Genomic DNA, 18,630 nt, shown 5'->3' with positions numbered 1-18,630 from the left:
CTAGATTGGGGAGTTGGGGTATTTTAAAAGTTTTTGCAATTTTTGAATTTTTTTTTTGAATTTTTGAGTTGAAAGAGTTTTAAGAAAAAAGTTACCTGGTATAATACCTGAATTTTCCAGGTGAGGCAACAAGCTGAGAGAGGCTGATTTGTCCAAGGTCACTCAACGAGCAAGTGACAGAAGCTAGGTTCTAGCTTGGGTCTTTAACTAGAGAGGGAACGTGGTGGTTAGGAAGTGCAGGATTCCCATGACCCTGATGTGGAATCCTGCCTCTACGGGCTGTGGAATGCTCTTACAACCCCTAACCCTCTCATCTCAGTTTTACCTCGTGTAGAGTAGGAATAACAGTAGTACCCACCACCTAGAATTGTTAAAATGCATGTGAAGTGTTTAATGTCTAGCCTAGAGTAAATGCTTAATAAAGTGTGAGGACTTCCCTGGTGGCGCAGTGGTTAAGAATCCGCCTGCCAATGCAGGGGACACGGGTTCGAGCCCTGGTCTGGGAAGATCCCACATGCCACGGAGCAACTAAGCCCATGCGCCACTACTGAGCCTGCGCTCTAGAGCCCACGAGCCACAACTACTGAGCCCGCATGCCACAACTACTGAAGCCCGCGCGCCACAACTACTGAAGCCTGCGCACCTAGAGCCTGTGCTCCGCAACAAGAGAAGCCACCGCAGTGAGAAGCCCGCACACCACCACAAAGAGTAGCCCTGGCTCGCAGCAACCAGAGAAAGCCCTCATGCAGCAATGAAGGCCCAACACAGCCAAAAATAAATAAATAAATAAAATTTTAAAAATATATAAAAAAATAAATTGTGAGCTGTTGGGCTTCCCTGTGGCGCAGTGGTTAATAATCTGCCTGCCAATGCAGGGGACATGGGTTCGAGCCCTGGTCCGGGAAGATCTCGCATGCCGAGGAGCAGCTAAGCCCGTGTGCCACAACTACTGAGCCTGTGCTCAAGTGCCCGCAAGCCACAACTACTGAGCCTGCGTGCCACAACTACTGAGACTGTGCGCCTAGGGCCCGCGCTCCACAACAAGAGAAGCCACCGCAATGAGAAGCCCACGCACCGCAACGAAGAGTAGCCCCCCCGCTCGCTGCAACTAGAGAAAGCCCACACGCAGCAACAAAGACCCAATGCAGCCAAAAATTAAAATAAATAAATTTCCAAAAAAAACCCCAAACCATTAACCAATTAAAAAAAAAAAGTGAGCTGTTGTTCTTCCATAGCTTTTTCTACACCACCCTGCATCAATCTTCTATCGCCATTTTGCATGTTAACTTGCCCACACATCCTCTTTGGGTTGGGTGGGATTGTCTTTCTCTTCTTTCTACCTCCAACTCTCATCCGTTACATATAAAGGAAAAGAGGATCAGTCACTTGCTCCTAGCATTTTCTGCATTCCAACACACCCATATTGTTTGTCTTCTCTCAAGCTATAGGCCCTCCAGCCTGTGCTTTTAGTATGGTTTCCAAGTTGCTGGCAAGCAGAAGTGGCGTCAACATGAAGAAACAAGTATTGGTGCCCAAAATGCAGTAGCCAGAGCTATCTGAATCTTTTAGAATAATACTTGATCAATTTTCAAATTTATAAAGGGCACCACTAACAGAAGGGGCTCTGAACATCCAATGGATGTTTGGGCTTCATAGCCTAAGCACCCCTGGAAAGTGGAGGCCAAGTTCTATGTGTGCACATACATTGCAAAGAACAGACATCTGCCTGACACTAGCTTGAGCCAAAAAAGGGAAAATTTAGTGGCTCATGTAACCACAAGACTAGATTTCGTTTCTGACTACATCAAAGGGTCAAAAACATCCCCAGGGCATCTTTCTGCTTTGTTGGGCTCCATTTTTTTTTTATTTTTTTTTTTGTGGTACGCGGGCCTCTCACTGTTGTGGCCTCTCCCGTTGCGGAGCACAGGCTCCGGACGCGCAGGCTCAGCGGCCATGGCTCACGGGCCCAGCCACTCCGCGGCATGTGGGATCTTCCCAGACCGGGGCAGGAACCCGCGTCCCCTGCATCGGCAGGCGGTCTCCCAACCACTACACCACCAGGGAAGCCCTGGGCTCCATTTTTTAGAGTCTTGCCACTTGGCAGACAAAACAGCTGTGGAGAGCTCCAAGCTTTACTTTTTCTCCAGTTCAGTATTCATATAAAGAAGCAGTCTTCCTGCCCTTAGTCCTGTTCCCTGATTGGCTGCCTTCAATCAAGTGCCCATTCCTAAAACAACAGGGTCAGGGAAATGAGTTTCTCTCACTGGACAGATTGGATCACATGCCCCATCTGTAAGGAGGGGAGGCAGAGCATCTGATTGGCAGCCCCACTAGCTTCACATACACTAGAATAGAAACAATTCCTCGCAGGGAAGATGGGGCACAGAGACCAGAAGAAAGGGAAAGGCAGGCAGATATAAATCATTAATACCAAAGCCCAGCACTTGTATGCACTTTTCTGAGGCGGTGGTTTATAACTTGCTTCCTATCCTCAAAATGTTCTATAAGCCAAGAAATAGTAAGAACTTCGGGAGAGGAATATGCTTTTCCCTCACTCCAAATATTTCCTTCCTGTAGAAGGTCATCATGCCCCAGGCTCCTCTTCATGCCTTCCCTCTCCTGCACTTAGGGGAAGGAGAGCGTTAGGAGAAACTGGGCATGAGTCTCCCAGTGTCTTCCTCTTCCTGGTCACTTAGGATTGAGATGCTGGGAAGGAACACAAGTTCTCTTCCTCCACATGGGGAGGGCACCCTGGTCCACTGTTGCCTGGGACTGTGGGAAAGTCTGTTGAACTAGGATTCAGGGAAGCCTGTTGGGCTCACATGCTCAGCTACATTCTGCGATGTATAGCCTTATCAGAAGATAATTCATCTCCTGACCACTCAGACCGCCAATTGATTCAGAGCCTGAGTAGGGAGGAGGCATGCTATTTATTGAGCCCCTTCTCAAAAGTCAACAAGAACCATCCACTTAGGGTATCAGGCACCCACAGATTCATCCTCTCACTCTCCCCTTCCTGGCTGGTCCCCACAGGAGGAGCTTGTCTCTTTGGGAATCCACAGAGATAGTGGAGTGCTGGGAGCAGGCTCAGAGGGAGGCCACAAAAATGATCAAAGGCAAGGAAGCTAGGTTTACCACAGTAGGTGAGAGAAACTGGGATTATTTCACTTGGAGGGGGCAAAAAATAAAGCCAGTGGTGGGGTGATTCAGGCGTGGCCTTGACCAGAACCATGCTGAGGGTGTGGCATCACTGGTATTTTTCCACAGCCTCACCCTGACCCTGAGCATAGTCATATCTGTCCCTTACCTCTTCCGTCCCACTTGTCTCCTTCTATGCCCACCTCTTTGAAAATAAATTGTTCCACTTCCACAGAGGTGTAGGAGGCACACAAATCAACTTAAATAAAATAACACTATAGTATAATTTCTTTTTGATTACAAAAGTGATACACAATCTGTGAGAAGAACTGAAAAGATACAGAAAATTATAAACATGAAAACTAAAATCAATTCGAAACCCTCAACCCTGAGATAGCTATTAGCTTTTTAGTCTATTATTGTCCAGCCTTCTCTCTCTACATAATTTTAAATGTACTCTTTATTTCTTTAAAAATTTATAGAAATATTTTAAATAAAATAGCGGCATGTAGTGTAAAAGATGAAAATGGTATATTATGCTATTTCTCTTACTCTTATGATCTATGTGTACTATAAAGTGAATATTTTTTATTGTTACCACTTCCTTTTGTCTCTCCTGGCCTTAGGAATGGTTGACATTAATGGCACTTATTTGAGAGGAAAGTACTGGTGTCTTGAGACCCATTTTAGAGACAGGGAACTGTGACTACCCATAGCCACACCCAACTCCTGCTTGTGGGGCCAGGATCACAGGGGACAGAAACAATTTCCTAACATAATAGATAACTGTTGAGAAAAGGGAGTGAAAAAGGTGGCTTCCATAAGCCAGGGTTCTTGACCTTCCTTCTCTATCAGAAATACCCATCAAGGGGCTTCCCTGGTGGTGCAGTGGTTAAGAATCCACCTGCCAACGCAGGGGACACGGGTTCGAGCCCTGGCCTGCGAAGATCCCACATGCCGCAGAGCAACTAAGCCCGTGCGCCACAACTGCTGAGCCTGCGCTCTAGAGCCCGCGAGCCACAACTATGGAGCCTGAGTGCCATAACTACTGAGCCCACGCACCTAGAGCCCGTGCTCCACAACAGGAGAAGCCACCTCAATGAGAAGCCCGCACACCGCGACGAAGAGTAGCCCCCACTCGCCGCAACTAGAGAAAGCCCTTGCGCATCAATGAAGACCCCAGGCAGACAAAAATTAAATACATAAATAAAAAGAAATACCCGTCACATCTACCACAGTGGCCTCCCCAGCTCCAAAATTTTGATTCTGGGAGCATATAGCTGCAAATGAACAAAGAGTCAGGGGAAAGTTCTTTATCAGCAGGAGAATTATTTTATTCAATGTGTTTCCTTACATTAGTTGGGACAATAAGGGGAAAGAATGAGAAGAAATAAAAGGCCAGTTACTCAGGCCACTTTTAATGAATCACCCCCCAGTGTCACTACCCATCCCCAGTCAGGAAAAGCTTGAGTTTTTCCATGCCAAGAAAAACAGAGGGCAGGAAGAAACAAACTACGACCTTGTTTGTGTTTTGTGTCTTAACTATTTGATTTATAGGCCCAGATCCAATGATTATGGATGAAAGAAAATATCCCAGTGTCCCAAACCTAACCTGAACTTAACCGGGGTGGGTCTCACGTCCACTGCTCAAAGTTAATGCGAAGTTAAAATGCTTTAAGAATAAAGGTTCAGGGTTTGGGGCTGCCTGAGCAGGCCAGTGGCAAGGCCAAATTCTTTTCTCATCACCCCAGTTAGGATGACTACTATGAAAAAATAAAAAAATAATAAGTATTGGTGAGAATGTGGAGAAATTGGAGCCCTTGTGCACTGTTGGTGGGAATGTAAAATGGTACAGCTGCTATGGAAAACAGTATACAGTTCCTCAAAAAATTAAAAATAGAATTACCATAAGATCTAGCAATTTCACTTCCAGGTACTCAAAAGAATTAAAATCAGGGTCTCAAAGAGACCTACACCTAAATATTATTGTTTTTGGTTGGTCTGTTGTTTGCCCAACCATTATTCCTTGTCCTGGGAGGCAGTGGCTAATACATTTGCCTTTAAATCTATTAATGCCCCCCAGGTAGCTGCCTCAGACTTGGGAGAGTTCTGAGTTAGGCAAAATGAGGGCAAGTCTTTTGATCTGGCCCTTCAGGGAGCCACCAGACTGGTTGAAATGAACAACCACAATTCTTTAAGAATGAGGTCACTTCTACTACCTCCAGGACTAAGAACTTCTACTAGGAATGGGGGCTGTTTTTGTCAAAGCTTCTGCCAAACTGAAGAGTAGGGGATGGGACAGGGTAATTTAAAACACCACAAAGCTCTCTGACTGAGAATCAACTGTTTTTACCTTGATTAAGCATTGTTATAATCTTTTGCTTTGTTTCCAGAATGCCAATAAAGTTGATTTTGAGAGTAAAAAAGAAAAGAAAAATATCATGTAGCCATGAACTCTCTAGAAAGAAAACAGAATGATGCGTTGGACCAAGTATCCACTTAGGATGTGGTGGCTCACCGAGGCCTCACCCAGGGGTTGACACTTAACCAGAGATTAGAAGGATAAAATCTAAATGTGAAGTTGGGCAGAGAGAATACCCCTAAAGTAAGCTTGTGCTCGGCATGTAGAAATCAAACCATCTCAACTCAAAACAGATTCTTGCCCATTAAGATTATTTTTCAGATTGATCTAGATGGAAGGTTGATAAATTCATTTCTGACTCTAAAGTATAGAAAAAGTTCTTTGACCTCACTCATAAGAGAAATGCAAGTCAGACCTAGAGTGTGATACAGTTTTAAAAATGTCTGATTGTTATATTCCAGAAACTTTGATAACACACTCTGTGGGGCTCTGAGGAAACTGGCACTCGTGTGCGTTGCCAGTGAGAATATAAATTTGTACCATTGCTATGAAGGGCAGTGAGAATATAAATTGGGGCAGTTGCTAACAGTACGGATGCATGTGCTTTTGGCTTAGAAGTCCCATTTTTTCTTGTACATGTGTACAGTGATATAAGATCAAAGTTATTAATTACAGCATTATTTGTAATTCCAAAACACTGGAAACCCAAGTCTCCATCAGTAGGAGACTAGTTAAATTATGATACATTCATACCAAACTATGAATACTGAACTATGGGAAACTATGCAACTGTAAAAATAAATGAGGAGGCACTTTATGTATTATTATCTAAACATATCTAAGATGTCATTAAGTAAAAATAGCAAGATGCAGAACTGTGATGTTTAGCACCTTTTATATATGTGAGTAAAACTAAGTATAAATATTTATATTTACTTGCATTTGCGTAGAGAAACTCAGGAAGGATACACAAAAAATTATTAAGTGATTATCTGGGGTGGGTAAGTGGAAGGGAATGGAAAGTATATAGAAAAGGTGGCCAAGAGACTTTTTATTGAGATGTTTAATTTTTTTTTCTTTTTAGTTTTGAGCCTTGTGAAGTATTAAGGACTTAAAAAATTAAATTTAAAACTTGTTCCCTCTACTACCCCTTATCTTAATTTATTAATTTATCACTTAATCTGTAACCATTGTTCACTGCCCTCAGACACTCCCCTGAGAAAGTGTCTACTTAAATGAACGTGGATGATGGTTTATAAAAAGTACATTAGTGCATATAAATTATATCTTTAAAAATCTGATTTAGGGACTTTCCTGGTGGTGCAGTGGTTAAGGATCCAGCTGCCGATGCAGGGGACACGGGTTCGAGCCCTGGTCAGGGAAGATCCCACATGCCGCTGAGCAACTAAGCCCATGCACAACAACTACTGAGCCCGCGTGCCACAACTACTGAAGCCCACGCGCCTAGAGCCCGTGCTCCACAACAAGAGAAGCCACCGCAATGAGAAGCCTGCGCACCGCAATGTAGAGTAGCCCCCACTCGCTGCAACTAGAGAAAGCCCGCGCGCAGCAACGAAGAGATTAATACAGTCACGGAGGAGCTTTCTGTGCCTTGCTACTCATCCTCTACAGACTAAAGGTCACTGACCAAAGACAACTGAAGCATCCTGAGGGCAAAACCAGCCTAAAGGAAACTTTGTGTTTATGGAAACATTACAATGTTTCAAAGTGGCCTTTGGCTCAGTAGACTGTAGTAAAAACAATGGCATCATCCAGTCTCTGAACTAGACCATCTTTATCAAAAAGAACCTGTCACAGGATAAAGAACTTGTAAGTGTTAACGTCTTTTCACATCCATGTTTTTTGTCGGCCCCACGTCTGGGAAGTATTGTAGCCTTTTTACGTTTTTCAGTCCCCTCCTTATGCCCTTCCCCTAACCACTGAATTAGACTTCTAACACTCTTAAGCTTTGTCTGTTTTTTCCTCGACAGCTTTATTGAGATATAACTCACATACCATGCAAATCACCTATTGAAAGTATACAATTCAGTATCTTTTAGCATAGTTACAGGGTTGTGCAACCATCACTGCAGTCTAATTTTAGAACATTGTCACCGCCCCCCAAAAAGAAACTTCATACCCATTAGTGGTCACTCCCCATTTCTCCCAACCCCCTCGGCCATGTACAACCACTAAATCTACTTTGTCTCTGTAGATGTACCTTTTCTTGAAATTTCACATAAATGAAATCATACAGTATGTGGTCTATTGTGATTGGCTTCTTTCACTTAGCATGATGCTTTCAAGGTACATCCATGTTTTAGCATGCTATTTTTACTGCTGAATTATATTTCATTGTAAGGACACACATACACATATACATGTGTATATATAGATATATAGATATACATAAATTTTGTTTTTGAAACATATGAATATTTAGTACATGTTAAAAACAAAAAACATTAAAAGGAAGAAAAGTGGGTGTACTGAAGCCAGGAACCAAAATCCAGGGTAGAAAGCATCCTTATGGATGGCTCTTTGCACAGCTACAGTTTCTTTTGATTCTAGAAACTGGGCTGGGCTGTGGGGATGGAGCCCCACAGTCATAAAACTCAATATGATGGTTCTGGGGGAAGTTCCAGAAGAGGCTGCCCAACAGGCCAGAGAGGTCAGGCTGGCCAGGAGGGTTGGAACAACACTAGGATGCTTGGAATCAAGTAACTCTCCCCGAGGCCACATCTTGGACAATATGGGCTCTTAACTTTGCAGTTTCCTGAAGCTTCCCTGATACTGGATGGCCAGGCCTGGCTCTGGGAAGGGGAGGAGAGTGTTGGACTGTGATGGCTTTAAGAGTTTGTCTTCCCACTGGCAGGGGATGAAAATAGGTTGTCAGGGGACATAATACCTTGAGAAGGGCGAGAACAGATTTGAGGGCTACCTTTTTGTATTCTATTCTTGGAACAGGAAAGGGGAACTTCCCCCTCAAAAAGAGTGTGAGAACCCAGGAAGTGTGTTTGATGTCTGCAAAAAAATGGGACAGAATCCTCGTTCCTTGCTCTATTCTCAGGGAGCATGCACAGTGTCTTTCTTGACAGTTTCCTGTTCCATTTCCACCATTTATACAAAAGCAGTAAAATGAGCTTGCAAGGTAAATAACGAGTACCCTGGAGCAGCATCTCACACACCAGCCTGTTATCTGAGATAAATTTCAGAGCACACAGCTGGACAGCGATGGGGAGAGGATTTTCTAATACATATGTAAAAACAGTGAAAGTAAAATGTTAATGTTGAAATGTTTTATATGGGAGTAAAATGTTAATGTTAAAATGTTTTATATGGTAAATGCCGTCTTCCTCTTAAGAGAGTAAATTTCCTTGAGAACTGGGTCTCATTTATAGCACCTAGAAATTATAACGCCAAACTAGCCAGCATTTACTGAGGACACTGTGGCAGGCACTGTGCTGAGTTTTGTTTAATATATAGACACAGTACTTAGCTGTAGTTACTCAGTAAATATTTATCAAAGAGCTTGAAAAAAAACTATCAAAGACAGTCAAGAAGAGAAAACTGGGGACTTCCCTAGTAGTGCAGTGGTTAAGAATCCGCCTGCCAATGCAGGGAACACGGGTTCAAGCCCTGGTCTGGGAAGATCCCACATGCCCCGGAGCAACTAAGCCCGTGTGCCACAACTGCTGAGCCTGCAGTCTAGAGCCTGTGAGCCACAACTACTGAAGCCCCCGCGCCTAGAGCCCGTGCTCCACAACAAGAGAAGACACCACAGTGAGAAGCCCACGCACCCCAAAGAAGAGTAGCCCCTGCTCATCGCAACTAGAGAAAGCCTGCGTACAGCAACGAAGACCCAACGCAGCCAAAAATAATAAACAAATAAAATAAAATAAAATTTATTTAAAAAAAAAACTGCAGAACAACATTCCTCATGAATATAAGCCCAAAGATCCTTAAAAAAATTGTAGAAAATTGAACTTAACAATATATAAAAAAAGACTAACATTGTAACCAAGTGAGGTTTATCCCAGAAATGCAAAGATGGTTAAGTTTTGGAAAACTATTCAAAGTAATTCACCATAGTCACAGAATAAAGGAGAAAAATCAAACGATTATCATCCTAATAGATGCAGAAAAAATGTTCAACAGGCTTCAATCTCCTTTTATGATTTAAAGAGAAAAAAAAAACACTTCAGGAAAGAAGGTAGATAGGAGAATTCTTCCCTCTATCAGATGAAGAGTATCTACTGAAAAATCTAGACATCATACTTAATTGTGAAAGACTGAATGCTTTCCTCCTAACATTGGGAACAAGCTAGAGTTGCTCATTTCACCATTTTTATTCAGTGTTCTACTAGAAATTCTAGTGTAAAATAGTCCTTGTTAGTGATATAAGGAAAAAAAAAAAGGCATACAGGGCTTCTCTAGTGGCGCAGTGGTTGAGAGTCTGCCTGCCGATGCCGGGGACACGGGTTCGTGCCCCGGTCCGGGAAGTTCCCACATGCTGCGGAGCAGCTAGGCCCATGAGCCATGGCCGCGGAGTCTGTGCTCCACAACAGGAGAGGCCACAACAGTGAGAGGCCCGCGTACCTCAAAAAAAAAAAAAAAGAGGTAGTGGGGAAAGTCAGTATATATGTGATTTTGGTGAAGGGGGAGTACATGCAATCAAGCACATATTTTTTGCAGAAGTTTTCTGCTAGTCTCGTGAAGATTACTGCTAGTCACGAGGAGCAGACGTCACCATGAAGGATTTTAGTGCTTTTCTAGATTTGAGGAGATGCAAGAATTGGGCTCATAAAATTGTCTCCTGAAAATATCTATCTGAAGACCTGTTTTGCCAGTTTTTCCCAGAGCACAGAGTGCCTCATTCCTGATCTCCAGCCTAACTCCTTTCAATGGGTGTTGAAGGTCAGCAGCTGCTGACTTTCATAATTTGATCCTTGTAGAGGTAGATGGCAAATGCCAATTTGTAGGCGACATCTTTAATCCTAGGCTTCTTCACAGCATCATGAAGCATTCTAAGATGGTTAAGATGGAAATTCAAGGCCTCTTGAAGTCTAGACGTAACTTGCACAGTATCACTTCTGCCACAATCTGTTGGCGAAAGTAAGTAACAAAGCAAGCCAACATTCAAGGTGAGGAAGAGACTCCACGTCTGGGCAGGAGGGAATCTGCATTTTCTTTTTGTTTTTTGGCTGTGCCACGTGGCTTGCAGGATCTTCACGTTCAGGGATCGAACCTGGGCCCCGGAGTGAAAGCGCCAGGTCCTAACCACTGGACCGACAGGGAATTCCCAGGAATCTACATTTTTAACATAGCCTTCTCGGTTGACTCACGCACACCGGGGTTAAGTGTGAATTGTTCATTTCACATATATGTGTACAGAGCTGTGTCCCTTTGTATTTGCTACAAATCTCTATTGCTAGCACTTAAATTTATATATATGTAAATGTTTTGTTTCTTTCAGAAATTTCTGAAATAGTAATGTGCTTAGGTACTATATGGAGATAGAATCACCGGAGCTCATAATGGTAGCAGTTTGTGAAAAAGAAGGAATTTCATGACCTTGAAAGGTGAGTAGGCACTGGAAGGAAGGGGGGTATCTTAAGTGGGTGGACCTGGCATGATCACAGATGTGGGCTTATACCAGTAGGTTTAGGGGTCAGTGGCTGGTGCACAAGACTTAAAGGGAATGGTGGAAATGGTTGGGGATGGATTATGGGTATGGGAGAGTGACACGATGAAAATGACATCTCGCCATGACCAGTTTGTACGTTGCAATGGCAGTTAAAAATAAATAGCTAACAACACTGCATAGAAACCAAACTCATAATTCGAAAATGCTGGAACCTCTAGCCAGCGACAGTTGAGGCGAATACTATTTTAGAACACAGAGAAACGAAAACAGTGTACATTGTCCTGATCACTGAAGAATTCGCTTAAAAATCAGATCCCCCCCACACACATTCCGCCCTGATCGTTATTAAGATAAAACTGACATACAACAAAATCAGATTCTTAGTAGTGGCACAAACTTGGGATACTACATATCGTACCCCCAATCACTTTCTCTAGGCCTCGGCCCACCGCCTGTTATTTATGTATTGATTACTATATGCCAAGCGCTCTGCATATATGTGTATACACTCTCTGTCACTTAATCGGCCAGATTTCTCTACAGGGTAGAGTGTATCATGCCCATTTTACTGGTGAGGAGGAGACTGAGCCTAAAAATGGATTTGCCATATCGCAGCCTGGAGGCTGCAAAAATGTAAAGCTGGGGCTGGAACAGAGGCTGCGCCGGAAGTGGGCGGGGAAACGAGTTCCGCGTGATTCAGGAGGGATCCACGGCAGAGGGAAGGGAAACGTGAAAATGGTGATTCGGCCGCATCTTCCAGAATTCTGCAGGCCCCTACGACAAGTGAAGAAACTTCTCTTTCAGACGACGTGTCTCGCTTAGGCGCCTTTCCAAAATCACGGTATCTGATTGGTGAGATTGGAGGAGATGGATGGTCCTGATTGGTAAGTTGGACCTCGAACCAGGCTTACGCCCCTAGGATCGGGCGAGGAGTGGGTGGGATTTGAAATTGAATCCCCCGTTTCATTGGTGAAAAGAAAACGAACCAGGAACTATTAGGAAGCGTAATTGGCTGTTGCCAGGAGCCTCCGCTGGCCTTATGGGCCCGGGTTACGGAAGCCGGGGAGGACTGAGCGTGAGGTCTACCTGCAGGAAGTTGGCAACGGAAACCGGGATAGCGGTAGAGAAGAGGTACCTCAGGCCCGATGGAGACTGTGGAAGCAAGTGGCAGCGATGGGAAAGGGCGAGGGGTCGAGACCTCCGTCACGTATTACCGATTGGAGGAGGTGGCGAAACGCAACTCCCCGAAGGAGATTTGGCTGGTGATCCACGGGCGAGTCTACGATGTCACCCGCTTCCTTAACGAGGTGGGGCCCGGGTGGTGGGCGGCCCCTGGGAGCTGCAGCGGCGAGGGTGGTCGGGCCCGGAAACGCTGCTAGGGTGTGTATGGGAGGGAAGTGAGGCCTGGCTGAGGGCGAAGAGGCGTACGGAAGGGAGCACGACACTCCGAGACGGAGATGGGGGGGCCTTAGGTGTGCATGCATTTCCAGCCGTCACTAAACTCTCGTGCCTTGAGTCACATATTGAGCACTTACGACGTGCTTGGCTAAACTCTGAGTCACCATTATGCCCACTTTACGGAAAGGGAAACTGAGACTCAGGGTCTCTCACCTAACAACCTAGAGCCATTCGAACCCAGGTCTGAAAGCTCCAAACCTCTGCCCTTTACACTATGCCTTCTGAAGTAATATCATTTTTTGCTTTTCATTTTCTCGAGAAGCTGAGATGCCTCCTCCTTTCCCCCCATTATGCTGCCTTTCTTTTTTCTATTTTGAGTTGACCTTGAGTCCAGAGGTTATGAGTTGATTTTTTTTTTTTTTTTTGGCCATTGACTCAGGTTCTGTCACCCTCTTTTGTAAATCAAGCCTGTTGTATTAGGGTTTTTTTTTTTTTGTATTAGGTTTTACAAGTTCTCAAGACCCTGATACAACTGAGTGATTGTTTTGTTTTCAAGGAAACAGACTTTCAATTTGTTTAACTCTACTGAGGTGTAATTTACATACAATAAATTGTGCTTATTTAAAATGTACAGTTTGATGAGTTTTGCCAAATGTATTCACCCATGTAATCACAACTTCAATTAAGAAAGAGTGTTTTCATCACCCTAAAAAGTTCCCTCTTGCTTTTTTGCAGTCATTCCCCTCACTCCCAATCCCTCAGGGTTTAGGATATTTTAAATGCTTATTTATTTATTTATGGTGTGTATTATTTTATTTTGAGTAATAGATTAATAATCTTATGGTTAATTCCTTGTAAGTTCTTGCATAATATAATCCTGCTGTAACTGAGAAAAAGTTTAATTTCGCTTCATTCTCTTTCTGGAGCAAATGTACTAGCAAAATTTGTTTTCTACTAATTTGGGGCTTACGGGATAAAGCTCTACATCCTGATTCATAAATCTATAAAAACTTTTAAAACGTAAAATTTCCCAAAAAGAATATTGTTTCATTTTATTATTACTTTTTTAAATAAATTTTTTAAAAAATTTATTTATTTTTGGCTGCGTTGGGCCTTTGTTGCTGTTCGCGGGCTTTCTCTAGTTGAGGAGAGCGGAGGCTACTCTTCCTTGCGGTGCATGGGCTTCTCATTGTGGTGGCTTCTCTTGTTGCGGAGTACAGGCTCTAGGCGCGTGGACTTCAGTAGTTGTGGCTCGCGGCCTCTAGAGAACAGGTTCAGTAGTTGTGGCGCTCGGGCTTAGTTGCTCCACAGCACGTGGGATCTTCCCCAACCAGGGCTCAAACCTTTGTTCCCTGCATTGGCCGGCGGGTTCTTAACCACTGCGCTACCAGGGAAGTCCCTTTTATTTTTGGTCCCCCCCTTTTTTTTTTTTAAGGACATTGTTTTAAATAAATCTTTCTAGTGGACAATAAGGTAACATCTTAGAATTTAGTAACTTCTTGTATTTGTAGAGCGTATGGCATTTATGCTTTTAAAAGTGCTTTCCCGTTATTTCAGCCTCAAATTAGCTAGTTGAGAGTGAGTTGGATAGTAGTGAACCTTATTTTAACAGGGATATAAGAAACCGGTTCAGAGAGATTTTGGTCAGACAGTTGATTAGTGGCAGGGCGTGCTTTAGATAAATACCTTGGTTTCTCTTGTCTACACAGTATTACTTTGGAATTCTAGACTTAGCTATGTCCTTTGATGTATGCCTCATAATAAGTTTCAAGTGTGGCTTGTAGCATGCCTGGTAAAGCATAGTTCATAATGGGCCAGTAATGTTTTTCATTTGTGGTTTCATTTCCCCCCCAGTTTCTTCTTGATTGATTCAGAATAGATAATGAACTTGGAAGGAACACTTAGTGCGTGTAGTGGACATGAGTTTAATCTTTAATAGTGGTTCCCAGCCTGGTTTACCACATGCTGATGGAGCCAGAGACATCACAGGTGTGCCAGGGGCGGCCCTTCAAGCTTGAGTTGCCAATCTTTACCTGTAGTTAGCCATTCTAACTTACCTGTTCCAGCATCTCTGTCCCTGTGTTCTTCTTCACTCCAAGTCTAGTCATTCATTCACTTACTCATTCAAATATTTATCAAGCGTCTACTAAGTGCCAGATACTGTTCTAGGTGCTGAGGATGCAGCAGCGGAGAGTTAAGCATTTATGCCCTCATGGAGATTACCATCTATGGGAGGCAGAAAATAAGCAGAGTAAATAACTAAAATATATGCTATGTTAAGTGCTAAGGAGAAAAATAAAGCAGGGAAGAGGTCTGTGGACATGTATGGGGTGAGGGCGTGAAGATGAGGGGTTGAAATTTTAGGTATGATGGCCAGAAATAGCTTGATTAAGAAGAGGACTAGAGTAAAGGCTTTCTGTTAAGGGAGCCGGCCATGTGGATATCTGCAGGAAGAGCTTTCCTGGCAGAGGGAGCAAGTTCAAAGGCCTTGAGGTGTAAGTATATCTAGTGTGTTTGACGAACAGTGAGGGAGGTTATGGTAGCTGGAGAGTATTAGATGAGGTCAGTATGATCAAGGAGGGGACAGGTCAAGTATAGCTTTTGTGAACCTCTGTTTAGAAAGAAAATCACATAAAAATGGTTACAATATCTTATGACATTGACTAGAACATATCAAAGTGCATCTCTCTTAGCAAGGGTAAGTATGATTTTGTAAACCTTTGTTCACAAAGCATGTTTTTGTGAACCTTTGTTTCAGTTAATATTCTTGTTTTCTTACTGTATCACAAGTGAGAAAAGTTTGGAAGCCATTGTTTTATGTATAATTAACCATTTCTGAAAAGAGTAACAACACGTAGTGCTGTTTTAAAGCTTTCTATGTATTTTTTAGTGACTGTTGGCATAAGTGGGAATACTAGGTTGGAGGGAAAAACAATACAGAAGGAAAGAAAGTAAAACTCTTTAAACCCCAAGAATTTGTTTGAATCCTTCTACATCGTCCACGCATACACCAATGTATACAGATATGTATAAGTAGAAATGGAATCATAGTATTCCTTAATTGAATTATAGTGTCTATTAATTGATTTGGTTTAATAGTAATAGTATTTCTTGGGTGCTTATTATTCTGGTGGCTTACATGTAATTTCTTTTTTAACCCTTCTAACAACCCATTTTAGAGATTAGAAAGCTGAGGAGCAGAGAAATAACTTTCACAAAGTCATAATGTTAAGTGGTACAGGTGGAGTTTGAACTCAGGCAGTCTGACCAGATAACCTATGCCCACTACATTAGAATTTGCCTCAGTTTTTTTTCATGGCTATAGAGTATGGAATTAGGTCTGTTTTACAACCAGCTTCTTCCACATCTTAGATATAATTTGGAAGGATTGGGAATGTGATAGAGGGAAGTTAGAATTAGTACCTTTTTTCTGGAACACAGATAATTTTTTCATTTTTTGAATAGGTCATACGGGTACGTTGTGAAAAGCCTTCCTCCCATCTGCCCAGTTCGACCTCCTCCTAAAGTTAGCTACTGCTGTTTGTGAATCCTTCCAGAGTTTTGTTTTGCATGTACAAGCAAAAGTGAATGTAGTTCCTCCCACTTTTTTTTTTTCACCCATAAGGTAACAGCATACAATACCTGCTGAAATATGCCTTGCTTTTTTCATGTAACTGTATATCTCAGGAGTCTTTCCATATCCATACCTGGAATACTTCTTTATTCTTCATAGAATTTGTTGGACTGATTATAATTTGTTTAAGCAGTCTCATATTTATAAACATTTGGGTTGTTAGTAATATTTTGCCATCTAAGTTTTTCCCCCGCCTAAGTCAACTCTATTGAGATCTAATGTACATATAATAAAATGTATAGATTTTATATGTGGAGTTCAGTGAGCTTTGAAAAATGTCTCATCTGTGTAATCACCATCACAATCACTGTATAGAACATTTCTACCATCTATGTTCCCGTACAACCACTGATTTGATTTCTAACACTGCAGACCCGTATGTGTTCTTATTTGTCTAACATCTTTCGCTTAACATATCTGTGAGATTCATCTATATTTTTTCTGTGTATCTGCAATTTATTCCTATTTAGTGCTTCTAATTTCATTGTAACCATACTAAAATTTAGCTATTTGCCTGTTGATTGACACTTGGGTTGTTTCCAGTTTTTGGCTATTATGAATAAACCTGCTTTGTACTTTCACGTACAAATCTTTTTTTTTTTTTTTTTGCGGTACGCGGGCCTCACTGCTGTGGCCTCTCCCGTTGCGGAGCACAGGCTCCGGACGCACAGGCTCAGCGGCCATGGCTCATGGGCCCAGCCGCTCCGCGGCATGTGGGATCCTCCCGGACTGGGGCACGAACCCGTGTCCCCTGCATCGGCAGACGGACTCTCAACCACTGTGCCACCAGGGAAGCCCACGTACAAATCTTTGTGTGGACATATGTTTTCATTCCTCTTGGGTAAATAGCTAGGAGTGAGATTGCTGGGTCATATTTTTTTGTTTTTGTCTTTGTTTTACTTTTTAAGCAACTGCCAGACCTTTTCCCAGTCGCACCAGCAATACATTAGTTTTCCAGTTTCTCCACATCCTCATTGACACATGTTTTGTCAGTGATTTACTTTTAACCACTCTAATGGATGTGTGCTGATATATAATAATGGTTTTAACTTACATTTGCCTGATGACTAATGATGTTGAGTATCTTCATGGGCTAATTGGCCATTTGCATGTCTTGTAAAGTGTCTGTTCAGTCTTGCTCATTTTTAATTGGTTTGTTTTCTTATTATTGACTTGAAAGCAGTCTTTATATATTTTGGATGCAAGTCCTTTCAGAAATATGCATTGCGAGTATTTTCTCACAGTCTGTATTTTGCCTTTACATTTTCTTAAGTGTCTTTTGAAGAGAATTTTGGTGATACACACACACACACATATATATATATATATATACATATACATACATACATATATACACACACATTTGGCGATATATATATAACACATTTTAATGGCTGGGTGTGGGCTTTGGGGTTCAAGAGTCTTGTTCAGTTTCCTACTTTACCGTAACCTTGGGCAGTTGTGCTCTGTAAAGGCCTTTTTCCATCTCCTCAAGGGAGATAATAGTACCTACTTCACAGGGTTGTTGTTGAGACAATTGATTTAGGTAATTCATATAGACTTATCATGGTACCTGGCATAAAGAGTTCAGTAAGTGTTAGTGGTTATTTTTATTAATAATAAAAAATTATATTGTTTCCTGTAGCATCTTTTGAGTGCTTACTAACTAGCGCATGCTCTGAAGATTTAAAGGTGAATTAGATGCTTTGGACTTGCTGGGAAGATGAGATCTGTGTACAAGCAATTGTCGTGTAAGGTAGAGTGGTCTTGCCTTTGGAAAGATGGAGAATGCAGGCTCTGTTTGGTGCCACCCTAGGGTACCCCTTGAAAGCTTCAGTGTCTGACTAATAACAATTCTTACTGGATTTCTCCAAGGCGGGTCAAAAAAAAGTGCAATTTGATCATTATCTAGCTTGTGGAATTACCAAATCTGTAGAAAGTATGCTTTCTTTCCTTGAACGATCTCAAGTGGTTGGTCCTAGGGAAGGCTAGAAAGAAGATGAGGCAAAATTTAAACTCCAGCACTGTCTAGGTGAGCTGCCCTGATCACAAATCGACTTTGGTTTATTTATTCGTGCAGCATACATGCCAGAGAGGGAGAGAGGGCAGATGGGAGGGAAGGAGGGCAGAGTGAGCGCCCCCTAGATCTCACTATGTTCCAGGTTCTATGCTATGTTCAGGAATACAGCCATGAATAAGACAACCATGGTCCCTGTTCTCAGGGAGCTTATAGTCTAGTGGAGGAAGAAAGACATTAAATAAATAATTGCAATTGTGATAGTACCATGAAGATGCCTAAGGAATTGTGAGAATCTGTAGCAGTGGTACCTAGTACAGTGGGGATAAGGGTATGTAATCTGGTGGGAATAAGTTATGTTCAGATCTGCAGACCTGAAATTCAGACCGTGAGCAATTGTGACTGCCAAGGTTACACCATTTCTGGCAGCCATC

General features: G+C 42.5%; 2 protein-coding genes across 2 annotated transcripts in view; both read left to right on the top strand.

Annotated features, from left to right (window-relative positions):
* Positions 1 to 18,630, top strand: part of NIP7 (nucleolar pre-rRNA processing protein NIP7) — an 82,669-nt gene that overhangs the window by 54,918 nt on the left and 9,121 nt on the right. The window contains exons 5-6 of the transcript XR_003435446.1: positions 10,977 to 11,082; positions 11,952 to 12,031. The gene's annotated coding sequence lies outside the window, so the exon portion shown is untranslated. The remainder of the gene's footprint in view (positions 1 to 10,976; positions 11,083 to 11,951; positions 12,032 to 18,630) is intronic.
* Positions 12,204 to 18,630, top strand: part of CYB5B (cytochrome b5 type B) — a 29,869-nt gene continuing 23,442 nt past the window's right edge. The window contains exon 1 of the mRNA XM_027119454.1: positions 12,204 to 12,454. Within this exon, the coding sequence (XP_026975255.1) occupies positions 12,293 to 12,454 (162 nt within the window). The 5' untranslated portion in view covers positions 12,204 to 12,292. The remainder of the gene's footprint in view (positions 12,455 to 18,630) is intronic.

This window comes from Aethalodelphis obliquidens, unplaced genomic scaffold (assembly GCF_003676395.1).
Source record: "Aethalodelphis obliquidens isolate GAN/ISIS:26980383/991018 unplaced genomic scaffold, ASM367639v1 scaffold20, whole genome shotgun sequence".
In the NCBI taxonomy this organism is placed as follows: domain Eukaryota; kingdom Metazoa; phylum Chordata; class Mammalia; order Artiodactyla; family Delphinidae; genus Aethalodelphis; species Aethalodelphis obliquidens.
Note: the sequence above shows the minus strand (reverse complement) of the source record. Positions and strands in the feature narration are given on the sequence as shown.